Raw genomic sequence first — 26,132 nt, 5'->3', positions numbered from 1 at the left:
CACCATTAACAGGTACAACACTGTACCACCCTAACTAATTCAACCACCTTTTTACTTCCTATAGTAGGGCATGACAAAAAATCTGTTCTGCACAGAGTTATTTAAGTTCTGTGATGATGTAACCTCCTGAACTCACAATGCACGTCTTGATTTTGGACCATTAAGTCCAACCCTTCCTGACAAATATATGGCTATTTGTCCTTTAGCTAGGTAATGAGAAGTTTTAGCTGTTTGCTGTGGTTATTTTGTATTCAGTCGGTGTATTCTTTTGTTTATTGCTGCCTATTATAATCATTGATGGCTCTCCTTTTTCAATTATACCTTCCCACTGCTACCTATAAAAGTCACACCCACGACTCCCCTTTATCACAATGTAGTTGTCTGACCGTGGCCAGGACCTCATAATGTTATTCTTTTTTAAACACCACAGGCAAACTTACATTTATGCAAAATGAATCAAACTACATAAACAAGTTCACATTTACAAACATTATAGATCACATATATTGTTCTATACAATACAATCAAACCAACATTACATAAACTGATCAATTCCGCCTCCAAAACATTTTTCTGCATGTATTTTTCCCACAATTTCCATTTTTTCTATGTAATTACTCCTGCCCATTTATCTCTGTTAATCACTACTTCAAGTACAGTTGGTTTAGACTTTGATTTCCATTTTCTAGTAATTGTTTTTTTGGCAGCTGCCAGAATTAAACTTGACAAGGCCTTACTATGTCTAGACAGTTAAGATCCTGTATTTCAACTAAAATAATAATAATAATTTCCTTAATTACACTCATTTGCTCGCCCAGTATTCAAAACAGAGTACTCTGTAGGGAAGTTTTAAAGTCTGCCAACCCATTACACTCTGGGAAAATATGCTTCCAGGTACCTGTTTCTTCCCCATCACACCTGTAATATTTGCCATCTACCTGATGAAAAAAATTATTTGGAATCTGCTTGGAGTATAAACATATCTATTAATTTTATTTCATATTTGGGAGCTATATATATATATATATATATATATATATATATATATATATATATATATATATACACACATATATAAATATATATATAAAATATATATAAAATGTCCTCCCATTGTTTCCTTGTGAAATGCATATCTGACCTCTCACCTCTCTTTCCAATCTTCATGACCTCCTCTGCTTGATTCCTACAGTAATAGTGCAATATTTTATATGTTCTATCTATTGTCTCTTTTAGCAGCAGCTTCTGTTCTAGATTCATCTAAAAAAAAAAAAAAAAATCAACCAGTGCAGTAGTTTTCATTTAGGTTTCTCTTATCCCCCTATCTTTGTCTATACTCAGATACTAATCCCTGACAGGGAATGCAATAGTTATCCTGCAGTCCAAATGTCTTCTTGACCTCTTCCCATTCTATTACCTTTCCCGCTCTAATTATTTACACCTATAAACTTGGTTCCTTTGCCAGTTTTGACCAGTTAATTCCAGCCCTCTCTTGCTATTCTCTGCACCCTTAATTGCAGTCATCCCTTTCAAATGAATCTCCTTTTTCCATTTCCATGTTGGCTTATAGTTCTTAATATATATTCTGCTACTTCATGAATATAATATTTTTGCTCTTTTGTATTTCTCCAAATCTTTTGAGGTTCTAATACTATGACAGGAATCGACTCCATTCCTAAGTCAAAGTATGATTAAAGTTCATGAAATTAGTATTGTTCAGTCATTGATGTCAGCCAAAGTGCTCTTCGCAGCACCAGCAATGTGCCCTGTAATGACTCCTGCTGCAATTTGTATGGGGTTACATGGATTGGTAACATACCAAAATACAATTGTAGATTATTTTTTTAAGACTCATTGCTCCTACTACTATTGGAACTGTCTGGGTATCTTTCTTACACATTGCTCTTATTTCTGCCTGAAGATCCTGATATTTTATGACTTTGTGTGTCTCTGTATGCAAGACACTGTAGTCACTGGGTGTGGCTATTTCAATTATCAATCCAACTTTTGTCTTCTTTTCATGGACCACTACATCCGGTCTTCTAGCATCCATCTTTTGAACTGTTGGTAATGGGTGATCCCATGTGAAATAAACTTCATCATTTTCTATGATGCCTTGTGGCTCATTTCCAGTGTTTTTCAGCAACGTCAATACCATAATGATTGCACAATCCCCAGTCCAACAGTCTTGGCACATTATTATACCTTTCAGTATATAGTCCCCTTCTGCCATTAGTATGTCACAACCAGCAACAAGGTGTGCGACTGTTTCCAATTTGGTTTTACAAAACCTACATTTGTCTGTTTCTCCCACATGTTCAATAGACTTTGTAAACCAGCATGTACATAGCCCACTATCTTGGGCTGCCAATACTAACCTTTCATCTCTTGGTTTGAATTCACCTCTCTTTAACCATTCCTGCATTCATTCCTGATCATCATGAAATTCTTCCAGAAGTTTTCTATACTTGCAACTATATTTATGCTTTTCCACATTTATTGCCTTCTGATGTGGTCCTTCACCTTATATTCATTCTTTTGTTTTTTGGCGCATTCAGTTGCTGCCTGATTTTTATCTACTTCTGGTTTGATTTCCATTCCTGCTTGATGCTGATATGTGATACAGAATAATATTCTGTGCGACTGTTCTTATTCTCCTTAAGGATCCGTGTCTAAAATCCTAGTCTTTCCTTACTTCTTGAATTATCCCCCACTTCATCATCATCCTTTTCCACTTTGAATTGCAGATTTCTGCATGTGTTATATACAAGACCCTCAAGCCTCAAGTGTGTAGCTCTAAAATATCCATTCAAATTGGATAAATGTAAACCTCCTTGTTCCATTGGAAGTATCAACTTAATCCCACTTGACGCTTGCCCTCTTCCCTTTCCAGACAAAATCCTTCAACTCTTTAATTGCTATCTAAAAATTCTCCTCTGGTTGACAAAAATATGCCTGACTTGTGTATAAAACTTAAGAGACTAAAACATTTTTATTGCTTGTATCTTGTTATCCATATTCAAAGGCAACAGCTTCCAGTTTCTCAGCATTTGCATTATTTTTTGTTTAGTCTCTTTCCACATATCCTCAGCTGCTACAACATAAGCCTTTTAACTCATATTCCTAAATATTTCATTTTGTCATGCCCCCATACATATTGGTATTGCTGAAACAATTCATGTGTGGGTACATAGTTTACAACTATAGCCTTTGTTTTATCTTCATTAATTTTATACCCCCCCCAAAAAAAAAATGAACTGTCACAATGTTCAACAACACTGAGATGTCCTTTTTGTGGTTCTTTCAGGTACAAAATAATATCTGCAAATAAAGCCAGCTTTGCTTGAATAGCATACCAATCACGTTCTTGAATTTCTGAGCCTCTCATTTTCTTTGCCAGTGGTGCTAAATATAAGAATCAGGGAAGACAATGTCCCTACCTTATTCCTCTGTTCAGACACAACTTATCAGACAGCAACCCTCCTACTTTGATTTTTGCTTCAAATCCCTCATATAGTCTCCTAATTAACCTTATTTTTCCATCAGAAAATGCAAATGTGTTTATTGCTCTACTCATAAAATCCTAGCTGACATTGCTGAATGCTTTTTCTGCTTCAAGACCTACCAACACCACCATTTTTTTCTTAAATTTTGCTTCCCTTTGAATCACCAGTGTTCTGTTAAGGTTCATAGGTTCATAGGTTAGAACTAGGCTAAGTGCCCTTGTGAGCCATTTCAAGCCTAGCCAATTATCCCATGTGAGAATCAAACCCTGCACCTTGCGTCTGTAAGGTAAACACCTTAGCCATTATGCCATGATTTGCCATGTTTGCCTCCCCTCCACAAAAACACATTGGTCTATATCGATCACTTTTGGCAAATTCTTTGTGATTTGTTTAGCCATTATACATATAAACACTTTACAATCATGGTTTAAAACTGAAGTGGGGCTATATGACACTGAATCTGATGGGTCTTTAGCATCTTTAGGTATTACAGTCACCACAGCTTTTTTCCAGGATGCTGGTACTTCCCCTCCTTCTAATACTGCTAAACAAAACTAGATCTTTATCACTTTCATCCCCTCCTAGCTTCCAATCTTCCACTAGAATACCATCAATTATTGGGGACTTTTCTGCAGATCGGTTATACATCACCATTTTTATCTCATTTCCTCTTATCTTAACTGTTAATTGCTGAGCCCCATCTACCTCTAACTTTGACATATTTAAATCTTTCATAAATATTTCCATTTGTGTTTTTTCTAGTTTTCCCCACTTTTCTGCTTTATAAAAATGTCCATAAAATTTAGAAATATATCCGATACCTCTGTAGAGGATTGCTGGTCAATTTTTATTGCTATAGGCAAGCTCCATAATTTTGGCAACAACACTGTCTATTTTCTGTTGCCTAAGATGTTGTGCCAAAAGTTTTGTGCTCTGGAGTTATCGTCAAAAAGGAGTTGGTTAACAGCAATCTTTCTAAACTCATGCATATTATCCAGGTACTCGGTTATTTTCTCTTTAGCACTCTGCAATTGTGCCTCTTGTCATTCAGTGAGACTCCCCTTACTCTGTAATACTTTAACCTTTGTCAGCCCCTCCAAATAATTCTTGCTACTTCTTAACCATATCTCTTTTGCTTTTATTTCTACTCCATTTCTAAACTCCACTTTCATTTTACCCCACTTACTAGCTATACCTTCTGGAGTACTTTTTATCCTCCCTAATAACCCCTGGATAATTTCCACTGCCCATTCTTTAAATTCCTTTCTTTTTAACAGGTAGGTGGAGAAGCACCAGTGTGTCTTCTTTACTTCATTACCCTGCATTTTTATCTTGGTAATTATTGGTGCATGATCTGAAATAGTTATTGGATGTGTATCAAAGTTTTGAATTAAATGTACATGTTTCTGTGAAATATAATTTCTGTCTAGCTTAGCCTAGTTATTGTACCTCAGGGAATAATATGCAAATCATCCCTGAGTTCCTCCTACTGAATTCATGTCTTTCATACCAAATATGTTCACAAATTTCTTCAAAAATCTATCCTCTTTTGTTAAATTTTCCCTTCTAGGCTTCCCATATACATCCTCATTGTTGCAAATCAAATTCCAGTCCCCATCTGTAAGGAATACTCCCTGCTGAAAGCTGATTATTTCTTCCACATATTTTTAAGGTCCATAATAACAGTTTTAGGTAGAATATAAATACAAACTCACTCCTCCTCCCTTGCTAGTAGCCCCTTACTACCACAAATCTGTCATTACCTTTCTCCTCTTCCATCACTATTGGGTGTCCTCTAGCAATTAATTTAAGTACTCCTCTTTACCTTTGTCCCTGATATTCTGTTGAACATCCATCCTGAAATGCTTTATCACATTCACATGCTCACTTCTTTCTACATTTTACAAAATTCTAAACAAAGAAATGTGAACAACTGTAATGAAAGCAGTTATCAAGATTCTTTAACTAGGAATATTGTTCAGCATTCGGTTACATACAAATAATACATTTTTTATGTTTATTGTGACTGCTCCATAAAATATCAAGAAAAAGGAAAAATACATTTTACAATATTTCAAATAAGCAAACATCAACAACTTTAACACAAAAGATGCCATGCTAATATTAGTTCAAAAAACATCCATATTTCAACTAGCTACAAAACAAGGGGTGTTCCATTTATTTTGCATTTTCACATTACTTCGCTTGCAAGAACAGCAAGAAAAAATATCATATATTTTGAGCATGCTAACGTTGACCTAAATATAGCATCTTCCCACAACATAAAATAATCACTTCTAAAAGAAAACCAAGTCAAAAGCAAGCAGTATTGTGAGGTTGAATGGCTTGCAATGATTTTAGTTGTACTACAGGGAGGCTGGAATTATAAACTCATCTCTGTTTCTCATTCATGAGGTGCCCTCGACTTCGGAAAGATAATCATTGCCAGCACTAATTGAGCAATGGGACCGCCTAATAATGCAACAGCTGAAAAGACGCAATTAATCCACATCAAGCAATGCCCCATTAGTGGCTCATTATCATGTCCCTGAATAAAGCACTATGCTATCAGATATAACAGTGCTAGTGTTTCCATTACCAGCCCGTGCATTGTGGTTGCACAGGCTGTTTCCACAATGCACTCACCCACTCACTCACTCAAACTGCTTTGCAGTAAAAGTACTCCTCATAGAATAACCACCCAGATATGCAAACATTCGGACGTATTCTTTTACAGGTGCCTTATGGAAAAGCTATTGAATTAGCAATAACCTTTAGAAGAGTAATTCCTTCCCATACTTATGGAAAATAAAGGATATGCATTTAGAAAACTGATGCACTAAGCAGAGATTAGTGACCCTTTCGCCATTACCCCCCTTAACTATGTTGGTGTTTTTGCACTTGACATCTAATCTGCATGTGGAAATCTGCACAGTGCAGTAAATTCTCTCAATGATTAGAAAAAACTCTGCAGAACACTGAAAGTGCAATGCACTGACTAAAGTTATACGTGGTAGCAAAGTCTGGCATAAAAGAGAGAGATTACTCCTCAAAGAAACCATTCTTGTACATAAAACCAGGTATGGAGTTCTTTCTGGCTAATGGTACAGCTACTAAGACAATAATCTTCAACAGTAAAAATCTTCAGTTCTACTGATGCTGCCTGTTCAAATAAAGTGTTTTTCCAGAATAAAGTAGAAATCCATTGAAAGGGAGGCTGTGGAAATACATGTTCCCTAACAGGACACAAGAGAAAGATACACTTAATGAAAGCCTTGCAGACTTTAAGGGGACAGTAACAGAAGATGAATCCTGCCCAGAATGAAAGATAAATATGGCAGCCAAATGTATGTTAAAAGCAACAAGTGAGAGCCGAAATAAGAATAATGAAATGCTGATAAAACAGACTTGCATATACGAAGTCCGGCATGGACACTTCTCAGAATATTCCCTTTTCTCCAAGGTATGGTGATTTATAAGCTGGTATGTATAAGTTTGAATGGGGAGGGAGGCTTGCCAACCCTGCAAAAAAAAAAAAAAAGCTTAAAGGAGAAGAGCAATTTTTAATATTCACTTATAACCTGCATTTTCAGTCTTTCTCTTTTTGTGTATTGGCACTTGAATGCTGACATTTCAATAGGGAGTTGTATGTTAGCTGATGACTTAGATCTGAATATAAAAGTGTCCAACAAATGCCAGAAAACCATGGGATCAGGAGCTGAAAGAAGATTTTGACTGTTATACACAGCCCATGTTAAACTCTATTTAGGTACAGGGCTTCTGAGCTGATGAGGAAATATCCACCATTCTAGTTATATTAAAAAGAAAAAAAATATATATATATACCAAGTAGAGGATTAAAGTTCTGCTTCCTGTGCACAGCATACAGGGTTCGATTCTTTTCACCTTCATCTGCCTACTGTGGGACTCTGAAGAAGTCACTTAACCAGAGTGTGTCCAAGGGCCACCTCTGATAAGGGACAATTTGTCCAGGAGCTTACTTGGCCAACAAATAGGTAATACATATAAAAGAATAAATGATGCCTGGCTATTGGTGGTCAGCAGTGGTGTAGCAGCCTGAAAGTTTAGCTGCGTCTTACTAGAAGGATGAGAGAAGAGTGTGTCCATCACAGGCATCCTGAGAAGAGACTCCAACTAAAACTTTCTCAAGAGTAAAAAAGTACATTAGTGTACACTTACCATAAATTAGATGTTCGAGTGTATTCACTGTTTCAGTCATTACATTTGGGTTATCTGCTTGCAGGTAGCCCTCAGTCGGCCTGGTTATCAAAGTCTTGGGTCCTGCGTCGGTTGCTGTCTCATCTTCCATGACGTCACGTAGTCAGGGGTATAAAGCATGCAGTCGATGCCATTTTATCAGTTTTTCTTGCCCCAGATGCTAGGTGCCGCCATAATTGGAAGCAATTATATACAAGGTTACACCTCCAAGAAAAAAGCAAATACACCAGAAAGCTTTAAGCATAGTAAACAAGAATAGAGGTTTAGACAATAGAAGTCAGGGGGTTGCAGGGAGGGTAAGCAAGACTGCAACAGTGAATACACTCGAACATCTACATTTATGGTAAGTGTACACAACTGTACTATGTTCTTCATATTTCACTGTTGCAGTCATTACACTTGGGTAGATTCCCAAAGCTAAGGAAGGGAGGAAGCAATTAGATAGCATTAGGACCAGCAATAAGGCCCTGCAAGACTGCAGTGGCAAAACCAGCTCTGGATTTAGAAAAAAATTGGCAGAGGTAATGACTGGTGAAGGTATGTACAGAACTCCAGCTAGCAGCTTCTAGGATGTCCCTGGTAGGGACACCTCTTAGAAAGACTGTAGAGGTAGATGTGGTCTTATGCCCCGTGGGGTAGGTTTTCCATGGTGCTTATAGCAGAAATTAATGAAATGGCCTATCCACTTAGAAATGGTTTGCTTTGAAATGGCCTTCCCCTCTGCCCCTATAGCAAATGCAACAGCAACTGTTCATTTTTCCTGAGAGGCTTAGCCCTGTCCAAGTAAAATCTAAGTTGTCTGTGCACATCCAAGGAGTGCAGTATATGTTCCTCTTTGTTCTGTGGATTAGAAAAGAAGGTTGGCAAATGAATGGACTGATTAAAGGCCACACTGGATACCACCTTGGGCATACAGGAGGGATTGGTCCTGAGGGACATCCTGTCCGCATGAAAGATGATGAAAGGCTCCACTGCCATGAGGGCCTGTAATTCAGACATCCTTCTTGCTGAAGTGATGGCCAGAAGGAAGGCTGTTTTCCAAGAAAGAAATTTCAACTCTGCATTTGCAGCTGGCTCAAAGGGAGGTAGAGAGAGTTTTTCCAATACAAACTTAAGGTCCCAGGCTGGAGTAGGGGCTTTCCTGGGTGGTCTTAAGTTTTTGGCCCCTCTGAGGAATTGCTTCAGCAGTGGATGAGAGAAGAGCGGTGGCTCTGTATTATAAATGAGCTGAAATGGACAAGGCATGAATTTTGATGGAAAAAAAGGAAAGGCCCTTGTGAAGCATCTCAGTTAAGTATTGAAGAATATGGGGTAAATTGGGTACTGCTGTGCCCATCCCCCGAGTTTGGCTCCCCGAACAGAATCTTTTCCATTTTTCAGCATAGGATTTTCTAGTACTAGGCCTCCTTGCCTCCAGAATGACATCCATCACTTGCTTACTGAGGGATGGTAATGGAGGGGTCAGATAATTAGCCAGGCTGCAAGGTTCAGGGTTTGAAGCTGTGGGTGCAGAATCTGGCCCTCCTCCTGGGACAGCAGAGCAGGGGTCTGAGGCAGGTGCCATGATGCCAGCAGTGACACTGCGCAAGAGGGGGTACCAGTGTTGCCGTGGCCAGTCTGGTACAATCAGTATTGTCCTTGATTTGTCCTGTTTGATCTTTAGTAGCACTTCGGAGAGGAGAGGCAGAGGAGGAAAGGCATAAACCGATAGGTTTTTCCAGGTGAAGGACAGGGCATCCACTTTCCAAGCTTGTTTGTGAGGAGTCCTTGTGCAGAATTTGTCCAACTGGTAGTTCTGAGAGGAGGCAAACAGGTCTATCTCTGGGCTCCCTCATTTGTTTCTCAACATGTTGAATATCTTTGGCTCCAGTTTTCACTCGTGTGGGTCCAAGAGATTTCTGCTTAGGTCACCTACCAGTGTATTTAGCTTTCCTGGCAGGAACTGAGCCTGTAGGTGCACTTGGTAGCTCAAGGCTGTGTTCCACAGAGACATGGCTAGTCTGCAGAGAGGGTATGAGTGGGTTCCCCCCTGCTTGTTTATGTACCACATAACAGTGGTGGTGTCCGTCTTTACCAATAATTGTCCTGTGGTCCTTGAAGGCTATCAGAGCATTTTGTACAGCTAACATTTCTTTTTGATTGTTATGCAGGTGCATTTGACTTGGGCTCCATTTGCCCTGAATGCACTGCCCTGCCAAGTGACCCCACCCCCCCATGCACAGTCTGATGCGTCTGTTGTTAGGGTTTGGGCGGCGGGGGTAGAGTGAATGGCAGTCCCTTGTTTTGCTGGCAGGCCTCTGCCCACCAAAGGAACTCTATCTTTAGACAAGGTATGATAGGAATCATTGATTCTAGATCCTGAAATGTTGACACCATAGGCTTTTTAGATACCATTGTAGTTTCCTCATATGTAGTCTTGCATATGGAATTAGTAGAATGCAAGAGGCCATGAACCACAGTACTTGCAGTATTTTCCTTGCAGATAGCTGGGTCTTTGTGGCCAGTAGATTGAAGTAGGCTGTGAAATGAACTTGTTTCTCTGGCATGAGGTAGGCCATCTGGGAAGTTGTATTCAAGCTTGCTCCCAGGAATACAATTTGTTTGCAGGGTACCAGATTTGATTTATTTTTGTTTATGGTGTACCCCAGAGAAGTTAGCAATTTCTTTACAAATGCCAGATGATTTAATAGTATGTCCTGGCTTTCTGCCTGAATTAGACAATCGTCCATGTATGGGTATATTTGAATATTTCTTTGCCTGCAAAATGCAATGACTGGAGCTAGGCACTTTGTGAATACCCTGGGTGCAGTACATAAGCCAAAGGGCAGTGCAGAGAACTGATAGTGCATGTAGCCTGCTCTGAAGCGTAGGTATCTTCTGCAAGATTCCCTTGTTGGGATGTGCAGGTAGGCTTCCTTTAAATCCAGTGTTGCCAACCAGGCATTTTTGCCTAGCATGGGAAGCAGCTGATGAAGAGTTTGCATCCTGAATTTTGGGATTACCAAAAATGTGTTCAGAATAGACAGGTCCAGGATAGGACACCAGTAATTGTCTTTCCTGGGTACCAGGAAATGTAAAAACCTTGCCCCCATTCTTCTTATGGGATAGACTGAATAGCCTTGATGCTTAAAAGAGAGAGAGAACCTGCTTTTGAGCCTCTGCCCACTGATTTGGGTGTAGGTTTGACCAACCGTTTGCGGTTGGTAAGAGTGGAAGTGGAGTCTGTATCCTTGGGAAACTATATTTAGAACCCATTTGTCCTGCGTAATGAGTTCCCAATTTTTTGCATGCAGGGCGATCTTTCTCCCCAAAGGAACAGTCAGTTGAGCAGGGCTTGGAAGGTTTAAAGTGAAGTCATTGAGACAGTTTACCATAGTGGGGAGTCTTACTACTCCCTGCTTTGAAAATGGGAGCCCCCCACTGCTTAGTCCTGTCAGCACCCTGGGACTGAAGCCTGGGTGTTCTGCTGGTTCTGGGTTTGGACTGAAAAGGCCTGAAGAGGCAGGAAAGGACCAATTCTTAGAGGGACAATGCCAACTAAATCTGGGAGACTGTACTTGCATGAAATCTTTAACAGTTTGCATAGATTTAGCTTTTTCCTCCATCTTTTTAAGTACTACTTCTGCTTTGTTGCCAAACAAGCGATCATAGTTTAAGGGAGCATCCAGTAATTTAGCTTTAACATGATCTGAAAAAGGTTGCTCCTTAAGCCAAGCATGCCTTCTAAGTACAGAACCAGTGACAGCATCCCTGCAAGATGCCTATATAATGAATCAAAACCACATTGCAAAGTATGTTTTCCAACTTGTTCAGCAGAATGCATTAAATCCTGTAATTCTTTATTTTCAGCACAGTCAGGAATCAATATCATTTTCTGTTTAAGCAATCCAATAATATGCTGCTGATACTTTAACATATGAAACTGGCAATTTAAAGCCCTAATGGCTAAAGTTGCAGAAGTGTATACCTTCTTACCCCATATATCCAGTGCCCTGGAATCTCTATCAGAGGGGGGTAGGATTTTTGGCAGTAGTAGCCTTAATGCCCTTGGGTCCCTGTGAAATGGTCTCAGGATCCACAGTAGGATTTTTAAAGAAGAACTTGTGAGAGTCAGGAACCCTGTAATACTTGTCAGGTTTTCTGGGAGCAGGAGGTAAAGTGTCAGGAGCCAGGCTAGATTCCGAGAAGGCATCATCTACAATGTCCAGTACAGCAGGGATAGCTAAAGGCCTGTGTTGAGGCAGGAGTAAGAATTCCCTAAGCCTCTTTTTGGAGTCAGAGTAATCCTGGCTTTCCCAGCGGAAATGCTCCCTAAGAGATTGCAAGGTTTCACCAAAACAGAAATCCTCTGGAGGTGAAGCAGAGGGAATGGAGTCCTCTGCATTAGAATCCTCATAGGTAGATAAGGGCATATCCTGGTCATCAGAAAAAACAGAAATTTCAGAATCTGGATCAGAAGAATCAGAAGGAAAATCAGTCCTAGGTCTCTTAGAGGGGGAAGGGTGGCTTCCCCTGATTAGAGTAAAAAAGGTCTTCAGACATTCTTATTTGTTTTTTAGGCATAGGGGCCTAACCATGGGGTCTGGGCATCAGTTTTCTAGGCATAGATCAAGTTTTAGGCCTTGAAGAAGATGGCGTTGGTTTAATATGCAAGTCAGTAGGCCTGAATACACTGTCAGAAGCCGGTGCCTACACAGCGGCTCTGGACCCATCCAAGTTAGAGACATCCGCAGGTTCCACAGTTGAAGAAGCATCTCATGTCATACCAGACTCTGAATGGGTTTCAGTAGAGGCCTGCAAATCTGAAGTAGTGTGTATTAGGAGCTGCACAAGCGCCTCACTGAGTACCAGAGAACTGGCAACTAGCTTAGGAGAAGCGTCGGCGGCGGCTTTGGACCTATGCAGTCTGTCTCTGTCTTTATCTTTGCGTTTTTTCAGAATGTTGGCAGTTGGGTGGCTTACCGAAGCCATTTCTGGATAATTGAACAGAGTACCAAAATATTTAGATGCGAAAATGAACCGATGATGAATAGTTCAAGGTTTGAATAAGGCACAAAACCGACAGCGAGGTATGTCATTGGTCTGGGCCTAAGCAAAGAATGCAGTATGAATTAAATTCTTTATGAGGTATTTGCTTTCCACAAAAAATACAATTGTTAACTTTTACTGACATTGGTTTAGAGCAAGAAAAGGGATCCCCAATGGGGTACTTAGCTTAGTTGAAGACTTTGGATTTGAAACCGACTGACACTTGCGAACTGCTTCTGCTTCGGGAACTGCACGGCAAGAAAGACTGATAAAATGGCATCGGCTGTATGCTTTACACCCCTGACTACCTGACGTCATGGAAGATGAGACAGCAACCGATGCAGGACCCAAGACTTTGATAATCAGGCCGACTGAGGACTGCAAGCAGATAACCCAAATGTAATGACTGCAACAGTGAAACACGAAGAACATCCATGCAAAAACAGGATCACTGAAATCATGGCTTGTAAACACTGACAATCTGTATTAGGAACATGGGGACAAAGTAAGTAAGTGATCACAGGGACCATAACATGCAGAGCCACAATACACATTTAAGCAGACAAACTTAAAAGTTCTTGCTAGCCTTTTTCAAACAATTAATAGCTCTCACCTCCCAAATAGGAAATGGGGAAAGAAGAATGTAATCACCAAAGCCAGTCCTGGACTAAAGTATCACTGCTCTGCCAGCTGAACAGTGAGACAAGCAAGAAAAGTTCCTATCTGGTGTTGGTCAGAGAGGCAAGCAAACTGCAAACCAGGAGACTCCACATCAGAAACAATATTGTGTCAGGAGCAAGACTGGTCAATCACTCATGGGTCATTAACAGACAATGGCCAAGTCTGTCTTACACCAGCAAAGGGACTGAGACTGTCCATTCTCACACTCTCAAAGATTCCTAACAGACTGAGTAGGACCTTGTCCTGCCTTGCTTGCTAACAAACTAGGCTACAGTCATGCTGTCAAAATGAATTGCCAGTATTTCAAAAGAAAGAATATTCTACAAGGATTACAGGGTCAGGAAGATTGCTCACATCTTCAGAATTCTGACATGTAAAGATAAGTTAGCATGCAAGTCACATCCTTTGGATCATCCAACCACTGAGGTTCTCCCAACCATAGGAGAAAAGCATTTGTGACAGTGGCCAAGGATAAAGGAGCAGTCAAGGTGGTGTCTTAACAAAGACCATCTGAATAAAAACACTGCAGTCTGTGGCTACATGCACTGGAGATAATGACTGGTTTCTTTGAAGGATTTAGACACTGTAGCCACCGAGTGAGTGTCCATTTCAAGACCATCATGCACACTCTGATGAAAAGTAATATGAAAATTATGGGTTCCTATCAGCATCTCGAACGCTGACAATATCGAATGTGATATTGTCGACGTGAGAATGCAGAAAGTGCAGAATATCGAACGGGTAAACAGAAATCTCCGTAAGGGGAAATTTCCATTTACTACAATGTAGTGCAGTCTCGGAGTTGGTATATTTAAGTAGCAGAGGGGTGTCGGGGGTGCCCCTTGCCTACACCCTTTAGGTTTTTTTTTTTGATCGGCATTCGAAAATTTAATAGTTCGATCATTTCAGTTTGATATTTTGTGATTCGAACTATTAAATTTTCGATATGCTGATATAGACCCAAAAATTATGGCTGCCATTAGCTTCAGAATTTAAAAGCAAAGACCTGCTTGTACTTAACTGTCTGAAATGAAGGAAGAGAGAGAGAGACTGCAGGATGTTTGGTTTTCTGTCCAGAGGTAAATACACTCAACCTATGTTGGTGCTGTTGTAGCTCTTATGAACAGAAAATCTTGTTAATGGAACTGAGGCTCTGTCAGATTGATGGTAACCCACAATCAGAGAAAGATGCAGAACAAACGATTCCTGAGCTGAATAAGATTGGTCCTCATGGGGGATGCCAGAAGATAGTACGTCATCCAGGCAAAGGAAACATCTAATGCCCCACAGCTGGAGCTAAACTGCCACTATTGACAAATATTTGGTGATATCAAATGGCAGAGGCTGAAACTAGTCATGACTGACCCCTACTGTAAAGTAGAAAAACCTCCTGGGTACTTTGAAAATTTTTATGTGCAACTAAGCATTCTAGAGTTTGAAAGGGCACAGCTGGCCACCTCTTGACAGAGAGGCGAGGATGGACTATACATCTGGTCACCTCTTGACAGACAGGGGTGGATGGACTGTATCATGATCCATATATCCTATGCTGCATTACAGCCAGTCACCTCAAATGCTTACCCTTTACCTCTTTCTACCTTTTCTAATAATTTATCCAATATCAATAAATGGGTGGAACAAGAGCTGGACCCAACTTCCGTCCAGCAGAAGGCTGAACTAATTTCACAGGAGCATGACCTGGAACCAAAGGATCTGATACTGGTGTCCACAATGGGGCCAGTGTATGTGATGAGAAAAAGGCCTGTATGGGAGTATACAATTTTGAACCCCTGTGCTTTGACAGCACTTGCTCCACTGGAGGACTGGGGCCTCACAGCCTCTGAGAAGTAACTCCAGCTCACTTAATGCAAGATGGGCCAACACTGCAAAATGTGGAGAAAAGTCAAACAGTCTTCTTTCATTCTCTCTCTCATGTTTCTCTCAGATGATGGACAGAAAGAATCTCTCTTCTTCTTTCTTCTGAATGATGATGATGCTGCACAATCAGTGGTAGAAAGAGCAGGAGACCTCTGGACTGGACAAGGTAGAGCAACTAGCTGTTGAGCAAGAGGACACACAGACAACACAGAAGAGGTCACGATGCAGAACTCTTCATAAGCTCTAAGATCCTTATTTTTATTTGGCTAAATGATAATGAGCTTTTGAAGAAGAAAAGAGAAGAGCAAACCTAAGAGAGAGGAAGAGAGAAGGAGATGTGCTCTGTATTTCCAAAGTTGAAATTTAGCCCAATTATGAAAGAACTCAGAAAAATGTTGTGTACCTAAGTTATAAACTCATTGCTACTGCTGGGGCAAGTGATTTTTTTGCTTCAGTTGCACCTACTATAACAAAACTGCATCAAGGAAGAGAAAAAAGTCTGCATGACATTAAGAAAGCAGTGCTTTATAAACAGAAGGTGCTCAATTCCAAACACTGTAAAAACTTAGTAGTAAATATTACCAAACCAAATGATACTAGAAAGATAATTTCAAAATTCTTTACAAAATGTAGCCTGGGTCACTTGAAATATATCCAAAGAAGCTTAGTGTTAGGAAGTAAAAACTGAAATGGTGAAACAGAGTGTAAGAATGGCCTTGGAAGCTGTGATATGCTGCCTAGAGTATGATACAGCAAGTGAGTCCTAGGGGATAATGAAGAATGAACCTCCTTACTGGATATATACATGTACCCAAGGAGAAACACACCTTAAGGCACATGTGTTTGACACCCGGAAGAATCATGACACTTAAGTTGTAAAATGACTTTACATATTAATTCCAAGGCCAAGACTGCAGTACTATATAAAATTCCTCTTCATCCAAGGTACAGTCATTTTGGAGTTAGTACATTTAAGTAGCAGGGATATGTGGGGCACTGGAGCTGGGGAGGGGGGCTTGCACTTAATTTAGTCTTGTATCAGTTTTTCATATTCAATGTCAAGATCTCTTGGGTCCCACCTCACTACTTTATGGTAGCCCATGGCCACTACAGGAATATTCCTGAGGCAGAAACTTTTGTTCCCTTTCTCTATGGAAGGACAGCAAAGCTTCAACTACTTGCCCACACCCCTTCCTGGTCACTACTTCAGTTCCCAGGCTACTGATTGGATCCAGACTTTTAGTGAGGTGACTAAATGGCCTTCATTTGTACCAGTGAGCTGAATGGGAAATTACTGCCACAGCTAAATCTCTTCAGCAGCCTGCAAGTTATAAGTGTAGGTTGACAGCTTGCCAAGTACAAGGATCTTCCATTGGCATTGTTTTACTGTGCACAGAGAAACACTGCCATCTGATGAAGCAATGACCTGTGACAGGAATAAGACAAGATAGAGACCTGATGCACAGGCCATTTGTGTTACAAGACTCTTGTGAGAAAGAACAACAGAGGACCTATAAAACAGACAGAGGACCCAACATAATAGCTAAGCAGATATACACGTAATGCAGCTTTTATGTTTATACACCAGGACATTCTTTATAATTTTAGCTTCAGAAGACTCTGCTTTCTCCAGTTTTGACCAACTCAGTTTTGTAAAAGGGAAGCATATCCAAGTCAAGACAGTAGGCATTATAACAACTGGGACCTGCAGACAAGAAGAGTCTACATCAGCATTTTTTTCCCTAAGCAAGCTTCCCACCACAAGTTGGCCGCTTCAGGTTCAAAGGAACCAAGGCAGATACTTCACTGACTCAAACTCTAAGGATCTGCAAACTGACCAATGGTTGAGACACAGACAGACAGCAAAAGTGTCTCCAGAAATGATTTACCGGGGGGCAGACAAGATTAAGACAAGGGTACATCAAAAACCCCTAAGCACTTCAAGAACTGCAGAGGTCTCAAGCCAACCAGTTACTTCCACTGTTTTTAAACATAACTTGGCCCAGCCTGATCACAACCACTCTGTCTTCCTGGAATTAAATAAAAAAGAAAAGGCGGTACGTACTACTTACACACTTATCAAAAACTCAGTTTTTTTTTTCTGGAAAAAGAAACAAAGGCATAAACAATTACAAATCATGGCTAAATGCAGCAAAGACATCTTTTGAGCATCAATTCTGCAAGTCATTGATGAGTAAGAATCAACATGGTAATGAGGGATCATCGTACAATATTATACTGTTTTCCAGTTTCAACATGTAAGAATTGAGTATGAAATCCCTCATCTGTACCTGCTAGCGAAAGAAACAAATTATGTTACTCTTACATTCAAAAGCAAAGCTACACTTGTTCTTAGCTGGTATGGTGTTCATCTAGTTTTCTAACATTGCAACACAACAGGTGTTCCTAAAATAAAATCTTAAATTGGATGGTATGATTCTGCATGGTATAAACACAGGGTAATTCTGTTCAAATATGCTAATTTGGAAATCCAGCACAAATTAGTGTGTAAAATATTTCACATGTACAAATCTTTCAATGACTTTTCAATCAATTAACTGATGTGTACACATAAGGGATACAAAACTGCTAAAAAACGTACCTGAAAGGCATGGTTGTAAAAGATCCAAAATAACAGAATCGGCACCTTTGGTGTACATGACTATTTCATCTGTGAGAGGGTGTTTCACTACCACTGACATCCTTTTTCTAGTAGAGTCAAATCCCAGTGTGTGCAAAAGTTCAAAATTTAACTTCCCCAGATAAGGTAACTCGACCGTTACCTGGTCAGGTAGTCTACTAACTAGTGTACAGCTGTAGGCATTGGCTGCATATACAAGGGCAGCTTCATCAGGGCTTTCTGCCTCATACCGCAGTTCACCTTCTTCTGGCTTCCCAGATGCAAACTCTGCACCCATCTGCAGATTATAGCCATTATCTGTTTTTTGAAATGAGTTTGTCAGCTGTTCGAGTTTAGTAACATTGCTATCGGATGGTGATGACTGAACACTAGACCCAACTTTAAAAGTGGATTTACTAGCAGCAAGGCTTGATGAACTGCTACTTGCTGATCCAGAAGTCAAGCGGCTAGGAGTAAATCTTCGAATGAAATCTTCAATGCTCTTAACAGGAGATTTCAGCTCATATCTGACACTGACCTGTTGAAAAATCATAAAGTTACTTGAAACTATTATGCATTAACACGGTGTACAGAGTTACTGGTCAAGAAAACAGATTCTATGCTCTTCTACATACAATGCTCTACGAGATCCTTAATTTGTTAGTGAGGATTTATTCAAGTATCTGTTCCTTCAATTATCAATTTTCTGCAATTATCATGCATTTTTTCTAATTCTCATGTTATTGTATATGTTTTCTTAAATTTTGTATTTTATAATTTGGTATATTATAATGTTGTTGTAATTTTACAATACTGTACTGTCTTGGAGCTTTTCTCCCAGGACTCCATTGAAAATGGGCTCCTAGCATTGGACCATCTTAGCAAATAAATAAACAAATTTTAGAAAATCACAAAGTAGACCCAGTACATGCAGACAAAATAGGCTGAAATCTACTCCACTTAATGCACATTTTACAGTTTTTACAATCAATGTTAGATTGTCATGACATTTTATGCAATGCACTCTATGCAGAGATAAATGGTCTTGCACTTTTCTGTTTAGGTCCTGCCTCCATTATATGCTGTACTAAGTCTGCTCTTGGCCCTCTCCAAAGTAAGGTAGGTTTATGCTGTTAGAACAAACTCCTCCCATACAAATCTTAATCACTCACTAAAGTCAGTTTCACACTGTTAGAATGAATTCCTACTATACAAATTTTACTTATCCACCAACTCAGTGTTACACTGTTATAATGAACCTCCTACAAATCTTACTTATAACCCTAAATTGATTTTATGCTGTTGGGATGAAGTCTTCCCATAGAAAGCCTACACATCCCACTAAATCAGTTTCACACTGTTGGAATTAATACATCAAGGAGGTGAAAAAGCTCGAAACCAGGATACCTCAATCCAACAATAGGCAACTCCCACAATACTCAAACCATCCAGCTGAACCTTAACAGCTCAAACTCAGGAATAGGTAACACAAGCTGAAACAACTTGGAGGGTATAAATGCTTCGAACCCCACACAGCCCACCTAGGAATTTCAGGGACCTACATAATAGCTGCCCACATTACTCAAGCCCCAAAACAAGGCTACTCCGGTTAGTCACTGTCATACCCACTCATCATAAAACATACTATCAACTACCCTACCTAAAGGAGAAACTATAAAAATGGAAGGTTAGGTCACTATCCCCATTGGAAAGTGGAACAATCGAAGATGTCATTGAGACGGACACTAGGACTCTGTACTCCAAAACGGAAGTAAAATCCACATCCTACCACCCAAACAAAAATCACCCTACTCAATAAACCCTCAAAGGTAAACAAATCCCTACTCAAGACCCATCCAAAAAACCAAAGGCAAAACTTCACACTAGTCCAAACCTGCAAATCCTTCAAGGCAAAGTGTCAGAGGAAACACCTTCAGGGGCCCTGAGATCAGGCAATCCCATGAGTCAAGCAAAAGCTTTTTACCCAATGACAAAAGACTGTAGCCTCCAGGAAACCCCCACCATACATGGAGAAAATAATAACAGAGAAAGCTAGACCCCAGCCAAAAGGGCCATTAAAATATTTTTGGAAAGCAATTACATTATAACTAATAAGATGAAAAAGCTATTACATGATAGGGCAAAATCCATAAAAAAATTGACATGGATTCAAAGGAAAAAAATAATCAGGCAATCACATAAATCCAACAAAGGGCAAAAATTGCCAAAGAAAAAGAGATTTAGTCCAAAATGATAAAAATACAGATAGGCCACAGACATTGCCAACATTCATGCTCACAGGTTCTCTCCAAACTTCACCCCCTCCCCAAAAGGAGCCAAGCCTCACAGACATTGCAAAGGTGAGCCTCCTCGACTCTCCCTAACTATCTAAAGCCCCTGCTCAGAGGGGCTAAATCACAGCCGAGTGTAGCCTCGTGTGGTCTCCCCATAAAGTGCTACAACAGCAAGGCAGAGGGACCACAACAGCACAGTGCCTGGCTCAAAGGAGATGGAGTTACCACAGGAATTAAAGCGCACATAGAGCAGACGGGATAAACTCAGCCCACCTCCAATGGATGCACCCCTGGTCCGGACCCACAAAGGTGGCGCCACATAAGCCCTGACAATCTAGTCTGCAAAAGCATGATATGGATCATAAAATAGCATTGGAACAAACCAATAGGGACTTGGTGACATGAAAACTCACCAGTGTGATCATAATGTCATGCACTTTGGACTTTGAGAGGGAAGATCATCTTTTTAGAACTTGTCATGGGCCATCAATGAGTCATGAACTTCATCTTTGATGAACATTGACCTTGCAAGGTTAATAATAATCAGATTGCAGTAGAAAGCTCCAAACTTACCACCTTAAATGTAAACCCATATGTCGACACAAAGCTTTTAAGTAAAATTAAGGACAGAATGCAAGAATTAGAGTGCATTAAGCCAGGTCAGACTGATGCTAGGGTCACTAGTGGTGTCCCACTCCCCTCTCCCTGGTTCTTGGCGTCGGTCTATCCCGTTCTCAGAAGGCTAGGCCTTGGCATCTTTATTTATCTACTTCTCAAGTACAGGCCAACATGGGACATTACAGAAAGACAAAGTGGCCAGGCCTGATATCCCTCAGAACTGAAGTGCGGAAACAGATAGCTGGTGCTAGCGGATATCCTTCAGAAAACGCTCCAAATGTACCAGATATGGCCTCGGCCGGAAAAACAAAGGTAAACCCATATACCCAGTAGGAAAAACTAAACAACCCTACCCAACCAACCCACAGGGACCATATAGGTACAGACAGAAAGAGGTTATCTTTGACCTGGGGACCCAGGTAAAGAGTTTCTTTCTTTTTGACCTCCCACATTGCTAAAGTGGTTAGAGATCATTGCCCAACGATCATGAAGGACACACTGGGATTCACATCTTCACAATGATCGAAGTAATTCACTGTGATCTACAATGTATCTCAATATCTAAGTTCTGCAGTGTGTATGGGATCCCCAAAAAGTTCCTCTCACCCGAAGGATAAAGGGACTCCAAAAAGGGGACTCCAAAGCCAGATTGAAATAAACCAGATTGAAGAAACTCCGCTGAACCTCCTCCAGAGATACCGAGTGCTCATGTGTGTGACATGTGCGTCAATGTCATGTCCAACCCGGAATTAATGGCCATACTCCACCTCAAAAATCCACCAAAAAATCCAAGCAGAGTAAGCGACTACCACTTAGCTTACGAATACAGGCTTACGGGGTAGGATAGGATTATCTGATTGGACCTCTAGACTCTGTTGTGGGAATAAAATCCCCGGTCCATGTGTGAGGCAGAAGCCTGCACTGTTCTCTGTTAGAAGAAAATCTCTTGAGTGGAGATCAGAGGGTAGGCAGGGAATCATCATCATCTCTGCTCACTGCTGGACAGAGGCAAACTAATGGGCACAGTATTTTTTTTATATATAAGGGGTGGCGTAAGCCACAATAATTTGGGCTAGGCTTATAAATGCCTTAGGGCAGATAGCCTAGTATAAACCTATGAACCTATGAACCAAAGACATTGTACTCATCCCCAAGCAGAACTTTGGGAAAGGGAATCACCTTTGAATTGTCTTGAAATCATCAGGTCACATGAATAATAAGCCTGATACAAGAGACACAAACAGCCCCACTGTCTGCTTAGTGCTGGTTTGATTTATTTTATTTGAATTTGTTAACCAGGTACGTGGACTGGGCTGAGGACCCTTTTCAGCCACGACTCAGCGAAAAGGCAAAAAACAATGTACTTTAAAAGTAATATTAAAACAAGGGACAATTTAAGAGGCTACATTTCTGTAATACAAGTTGCATACAGTTTTAGTGAATTTAGACAAAGCATGTGTGTTTATTACTACTATTACTACTGGTGCTGTATCAAGGAACAGTCATTAGCTGTGAATAGAGATGATGGTTTTAAAGTGTTATTTCAAATGTATGGTTTACAAGAGAGGGGCGGGAGAGAATAAGATGCAGATTAAAATATATGAGGAGTATAAGAAGTGATAAGTTATGGTATGCACGATATTTACAAGTATCCACAACTATAGTTAACAGAAAATGTATTCAGCATTTTTAATATATATGTAACAGAACTGGTATCCCTAGGTTGGGTGACACTGTGATCTGTCTTGACATCAATTAATTTGTATTACGTATTTTTTTCTGAAACAGTGACATTGATTAATTTGTATTAGTTACTTTTTTGCCCCCCCCCCAAATATCAAGCAATACACCACTGAATAAAAAGGTTTGTTATTTCATTCTCCTGGACCCAAAGTTATTGATGGCTCATTGGTATAATTCCACTCCCAGCTCTCAGTTATCCTCTTTCTTTTCTCACCTGTGCCTAGATGCACTGTTGTCATTCAAATGGCAGTGCAGCAACAAGAACGGACATAGTCTTCCCACTAAATATTCTCAGCTGATGGCGTGGCAGATGAATGAGATTAAGAACAAAAGGATGGCTCTGAAATCATGTGACACGAACTGCAAATAGTTTATCATATCATGTGACACGAACTGCAAATAGTTTATCATATTATCCTTTTGTTTACTACTTACATACAGTTTATTTTGGGAGTTTCTTTATTGAGGTATATTTTTCACTAACTGTCTCGCTTAGTGATATTTAATTTCTTACAATTTTAGGAAATCCTTTACTATATATGTTCCTTCTCTTCCTCCACGTTTCTGCAAATTAGTCACGCTCTGTTCTGCTCTACCTGTGCATATGTAAACCATTCAGTCAACTAAAAGAAGACAGCATTTGCTGCTTACCGTATTTATTCTACTGAAAACCCAAGAAACACAGACAGATGGTATTTCCATGTAAGTAGAAACACTCACCGATAAGAGATCTCGCTATCCCAGGTCGGAATGTCAGCTACAACTGAATGTTACTTACAAAGTGCACTTTTCTGCACTCAGATTCAGATTTCTACAAGTAAAATGCAGTTATTTACAGATCTGAAAAACTTCCAAACTGTTTCATTCAACCTTCTTGGGTAAAGTTCCTCATGCCTGGAAGATGGCATATATGAATCCATTTCACAGGAGTGGAAGATGGACAGATGCTGAGGGTAAAATAATGGAAGCCATGCTAAAGGAGTGAATGTGAAAATGTTGGCATGTCTAGACAGCAGTGAGGCAATGGAAACAAGGTCACATCCACAACGTTACAATACACAAATCTAAGAATAATTTTTTTGAACAAATCCACGTCTTTAACAAATTTACCACAAAGGACACTATTTCACACTCACAAAAAAATATTCTCAGATCATGTAGGTTAACTTAGAATAAAAACAGCAGTCCATCCTCTGGTCACTGTAAATATTATCTGTACTAGAGATTCAACTTGTCCTTGCATTTTATTACTGACAGAAACATCTATAAATGGAAGGATTTATTTTAAGATTAAATGGCAAGACTGTGTGTAACTCAGCAGCAATTTGAATTAATATGACTAAATGAACAAGTATATGTGTCCAAGGGAGTAATGCTTTACTGCAGGTGAAAGTAAATCATATATGTGCCATTCCTAAGTGAAATATGCAAAAAGTGCTGCTTTGATGGGCCTGAGTTTTACAGCGAAAACCACAACTGAGAAATATTTGGTTTGAAGCACACCCACAGTTCTCCAGAAATTATATGGAAAAAATACCAGTGTTTTGTTTCATATCATTACTAGCAATAATTAGGACAGGTTCTGCTAGAAAACTTTTTTTTTTTCAGTTGGAAGAGCAAGAACATTTTTTTGAACCTGGCGAAGATTTTGGTGGTGGTGGTGAATTGGTGCAGCGGTTAGCATTGCCGCCTCACAGCAAGAGGTTCCCCGGTTCGATTCTCAGCTGGGGTGCCTTCTGTGCGGAGTCTGCATGTCCTCCCTGTGGTTGCGTGGGTTTCCTCCTTGTGCTCCGGTTTCCTCCCACATCCTAAAGACATGCTGTAGGTGGATTGGACACTCTAAATTGGCCCTAGGCATGAGTGTGTGTGTGTGTGCATGTGCCTTCCATGGAAGGTTAGGTGTCGGGCTGGCAACTTGACACTGTAAAACTCCACTGCCAATCATGAGCGGACAGGTGATCCGCTGTGGCGACCCCTAACCAGGAAAAGCCGAAAGAAGAAGTAGTAGTAATAAATAAATACAAAGCGCCACAGTGCCCCCCCTTTACTACATCTTAATGATCTGGGCCCTTGAGATGAAAAGGTTGGTGAAACTGATTAGATTCCAGGCATCTGGGGTAGTATAAACAGAACTGGAAATCTCAGAAAGGAGTTTAGTAGTACAAAGGAAGCTAACAAAATGGTACAATATCGTCATCAGATGCCAGATAAAGACTAAGAATGTAAATGAGTACATGGATGATGAGAGAAGCAGAAAGAGAGTACAAAAGAAATGTATGAGAATGCATGGAGTTCTTGAAGGTGCAATCAGAAACAGATAGAAGAATAGAAGGGCAGAAACCGACGATGCAAGGTGGAAAACAAAGGATATAAATATATATTTTTTTACATTAAGGGGGGTAGAGTATTGTATCTGTGTTTCTAATGTGTTAATAGCATCAGCAGCAGTAAAAAAAAAGAACTCAGGAATGCCAGGGACAGTCATAAAATTGGTGATGCTGGGTGAGAGGAAAAATAAAGTAAACGTTTATACAAGAAGAATCTTCAGCTTATCCAGAAAGTATAACATGGGCAGACAGTTTCTCAGACTGGCTCAACAGACTCTGTGAGATGTAAAGAAGTGAGTAAAAACCTGCCAACTACCTCTTATATACATATGACACAGTCACACATTCAAGTCCCTCAATTTTTTATTTTTTTTTGGAAAGTCGAATCTAGACATTACAGTTAGTGGAGGCGCAGTGCGTTAACATAACATTCTTGCTCTGTTGATTTTCTAAATTAAAACTGATCAGTCTGCTCCAGAATTCTTGCTCAGAAGCTGTAGTCTCCACAATGTTTGGACAATGTACAGGGGTACAGAGTCAGTGTACTAAAAATAAAAAATCATTTTTCATGAGATGAAATCCAAGCATTATACCTGTAATTATTAAGTGTAATTACTGGGTCTATACAGTGATTTCACTATAAATGTCTAGTGCTTCTCTATATACTCAAAATTAAATCAGATTCTGCACACAGGACACTCAAAGTAAGCCAACTGTATTTTAAGTGGTACATATGACAAGAAATACAGGTTGTGGCAAATGAGTCCTCTGGTCTAAAGTGCCAAATTCCATGGCAATCACATTTTCCAGTACTCACACAGTCCATATTTGGGATTAACCAATGTTTTTTTTTTCCTGGAAATATGGAAAATCAAAGTCCCTGAAGATCTACTATTAACTCTCCAAATTCCTCTCTGATCACATGCTGAAGCTCTGATCCCCTGTAGGCTTGGTCATCTGAAAGGGTACTTTTAACTGTAGAATCTTACTTGATATATTTTCTTTTCTTACCAAAGTATGACTGACATTGTCTTTTTACCCATGTTCTATATCTTTTACCTGGAGTGTTTTTATTAATTCTTGTTATATTACTATGCTCAGCATACATGATGCAACCGGTTTTGTGTATTATGCTGGATGTACTGTATTTATATAACTTGATGTTGGAGCTTTTCTCCCCGGGCCTCCGCTGAAAATG

At 39.9% G+C, this 26,132-nt stretch overlaps 1 protein-coding gene across 1 annotated transcript in view; it reads right to left on the bottom strand.

The window, feature by feature from the left end:
* The window catches only part of ATP10A (ATPase phospholipid transporting 10A (putative)), a 1,517,068-nt gene that overhangs the window by 672,215 nt on the left and 818,721 nt on the right, over window positions 1-26,132 (bottom strand). Inside the window, exon 10 of the mRNA XM_044073977.1 lies at window positions 17,935-18,490. Within this exon, the coding sequence (XP_043929912.1) occupies window positions 17,935-18,490 (556 nt within the window). The remainder of the gene's footprint in view (window positions 1-17,934; window positions 18,491-26,132) is intronic.

This window comes from Protopterus annectens, chromosome 6.part0 (genome assembly GCF_019279795.1).
Source record: "Protopterus annectens isolate FY-2018-M chromosome 6.part0, PAN1.0, whole genome shotgun sequence".
Lineage (NCBI taxonomy): Eukaryota > Metazoa > Chordata > Ceratodontiformes > Protopteridae > Protopterus > Protopterus annectens.
This window is presented reverse-complemented; position numbering and strand designations above follow the sequence as displayed.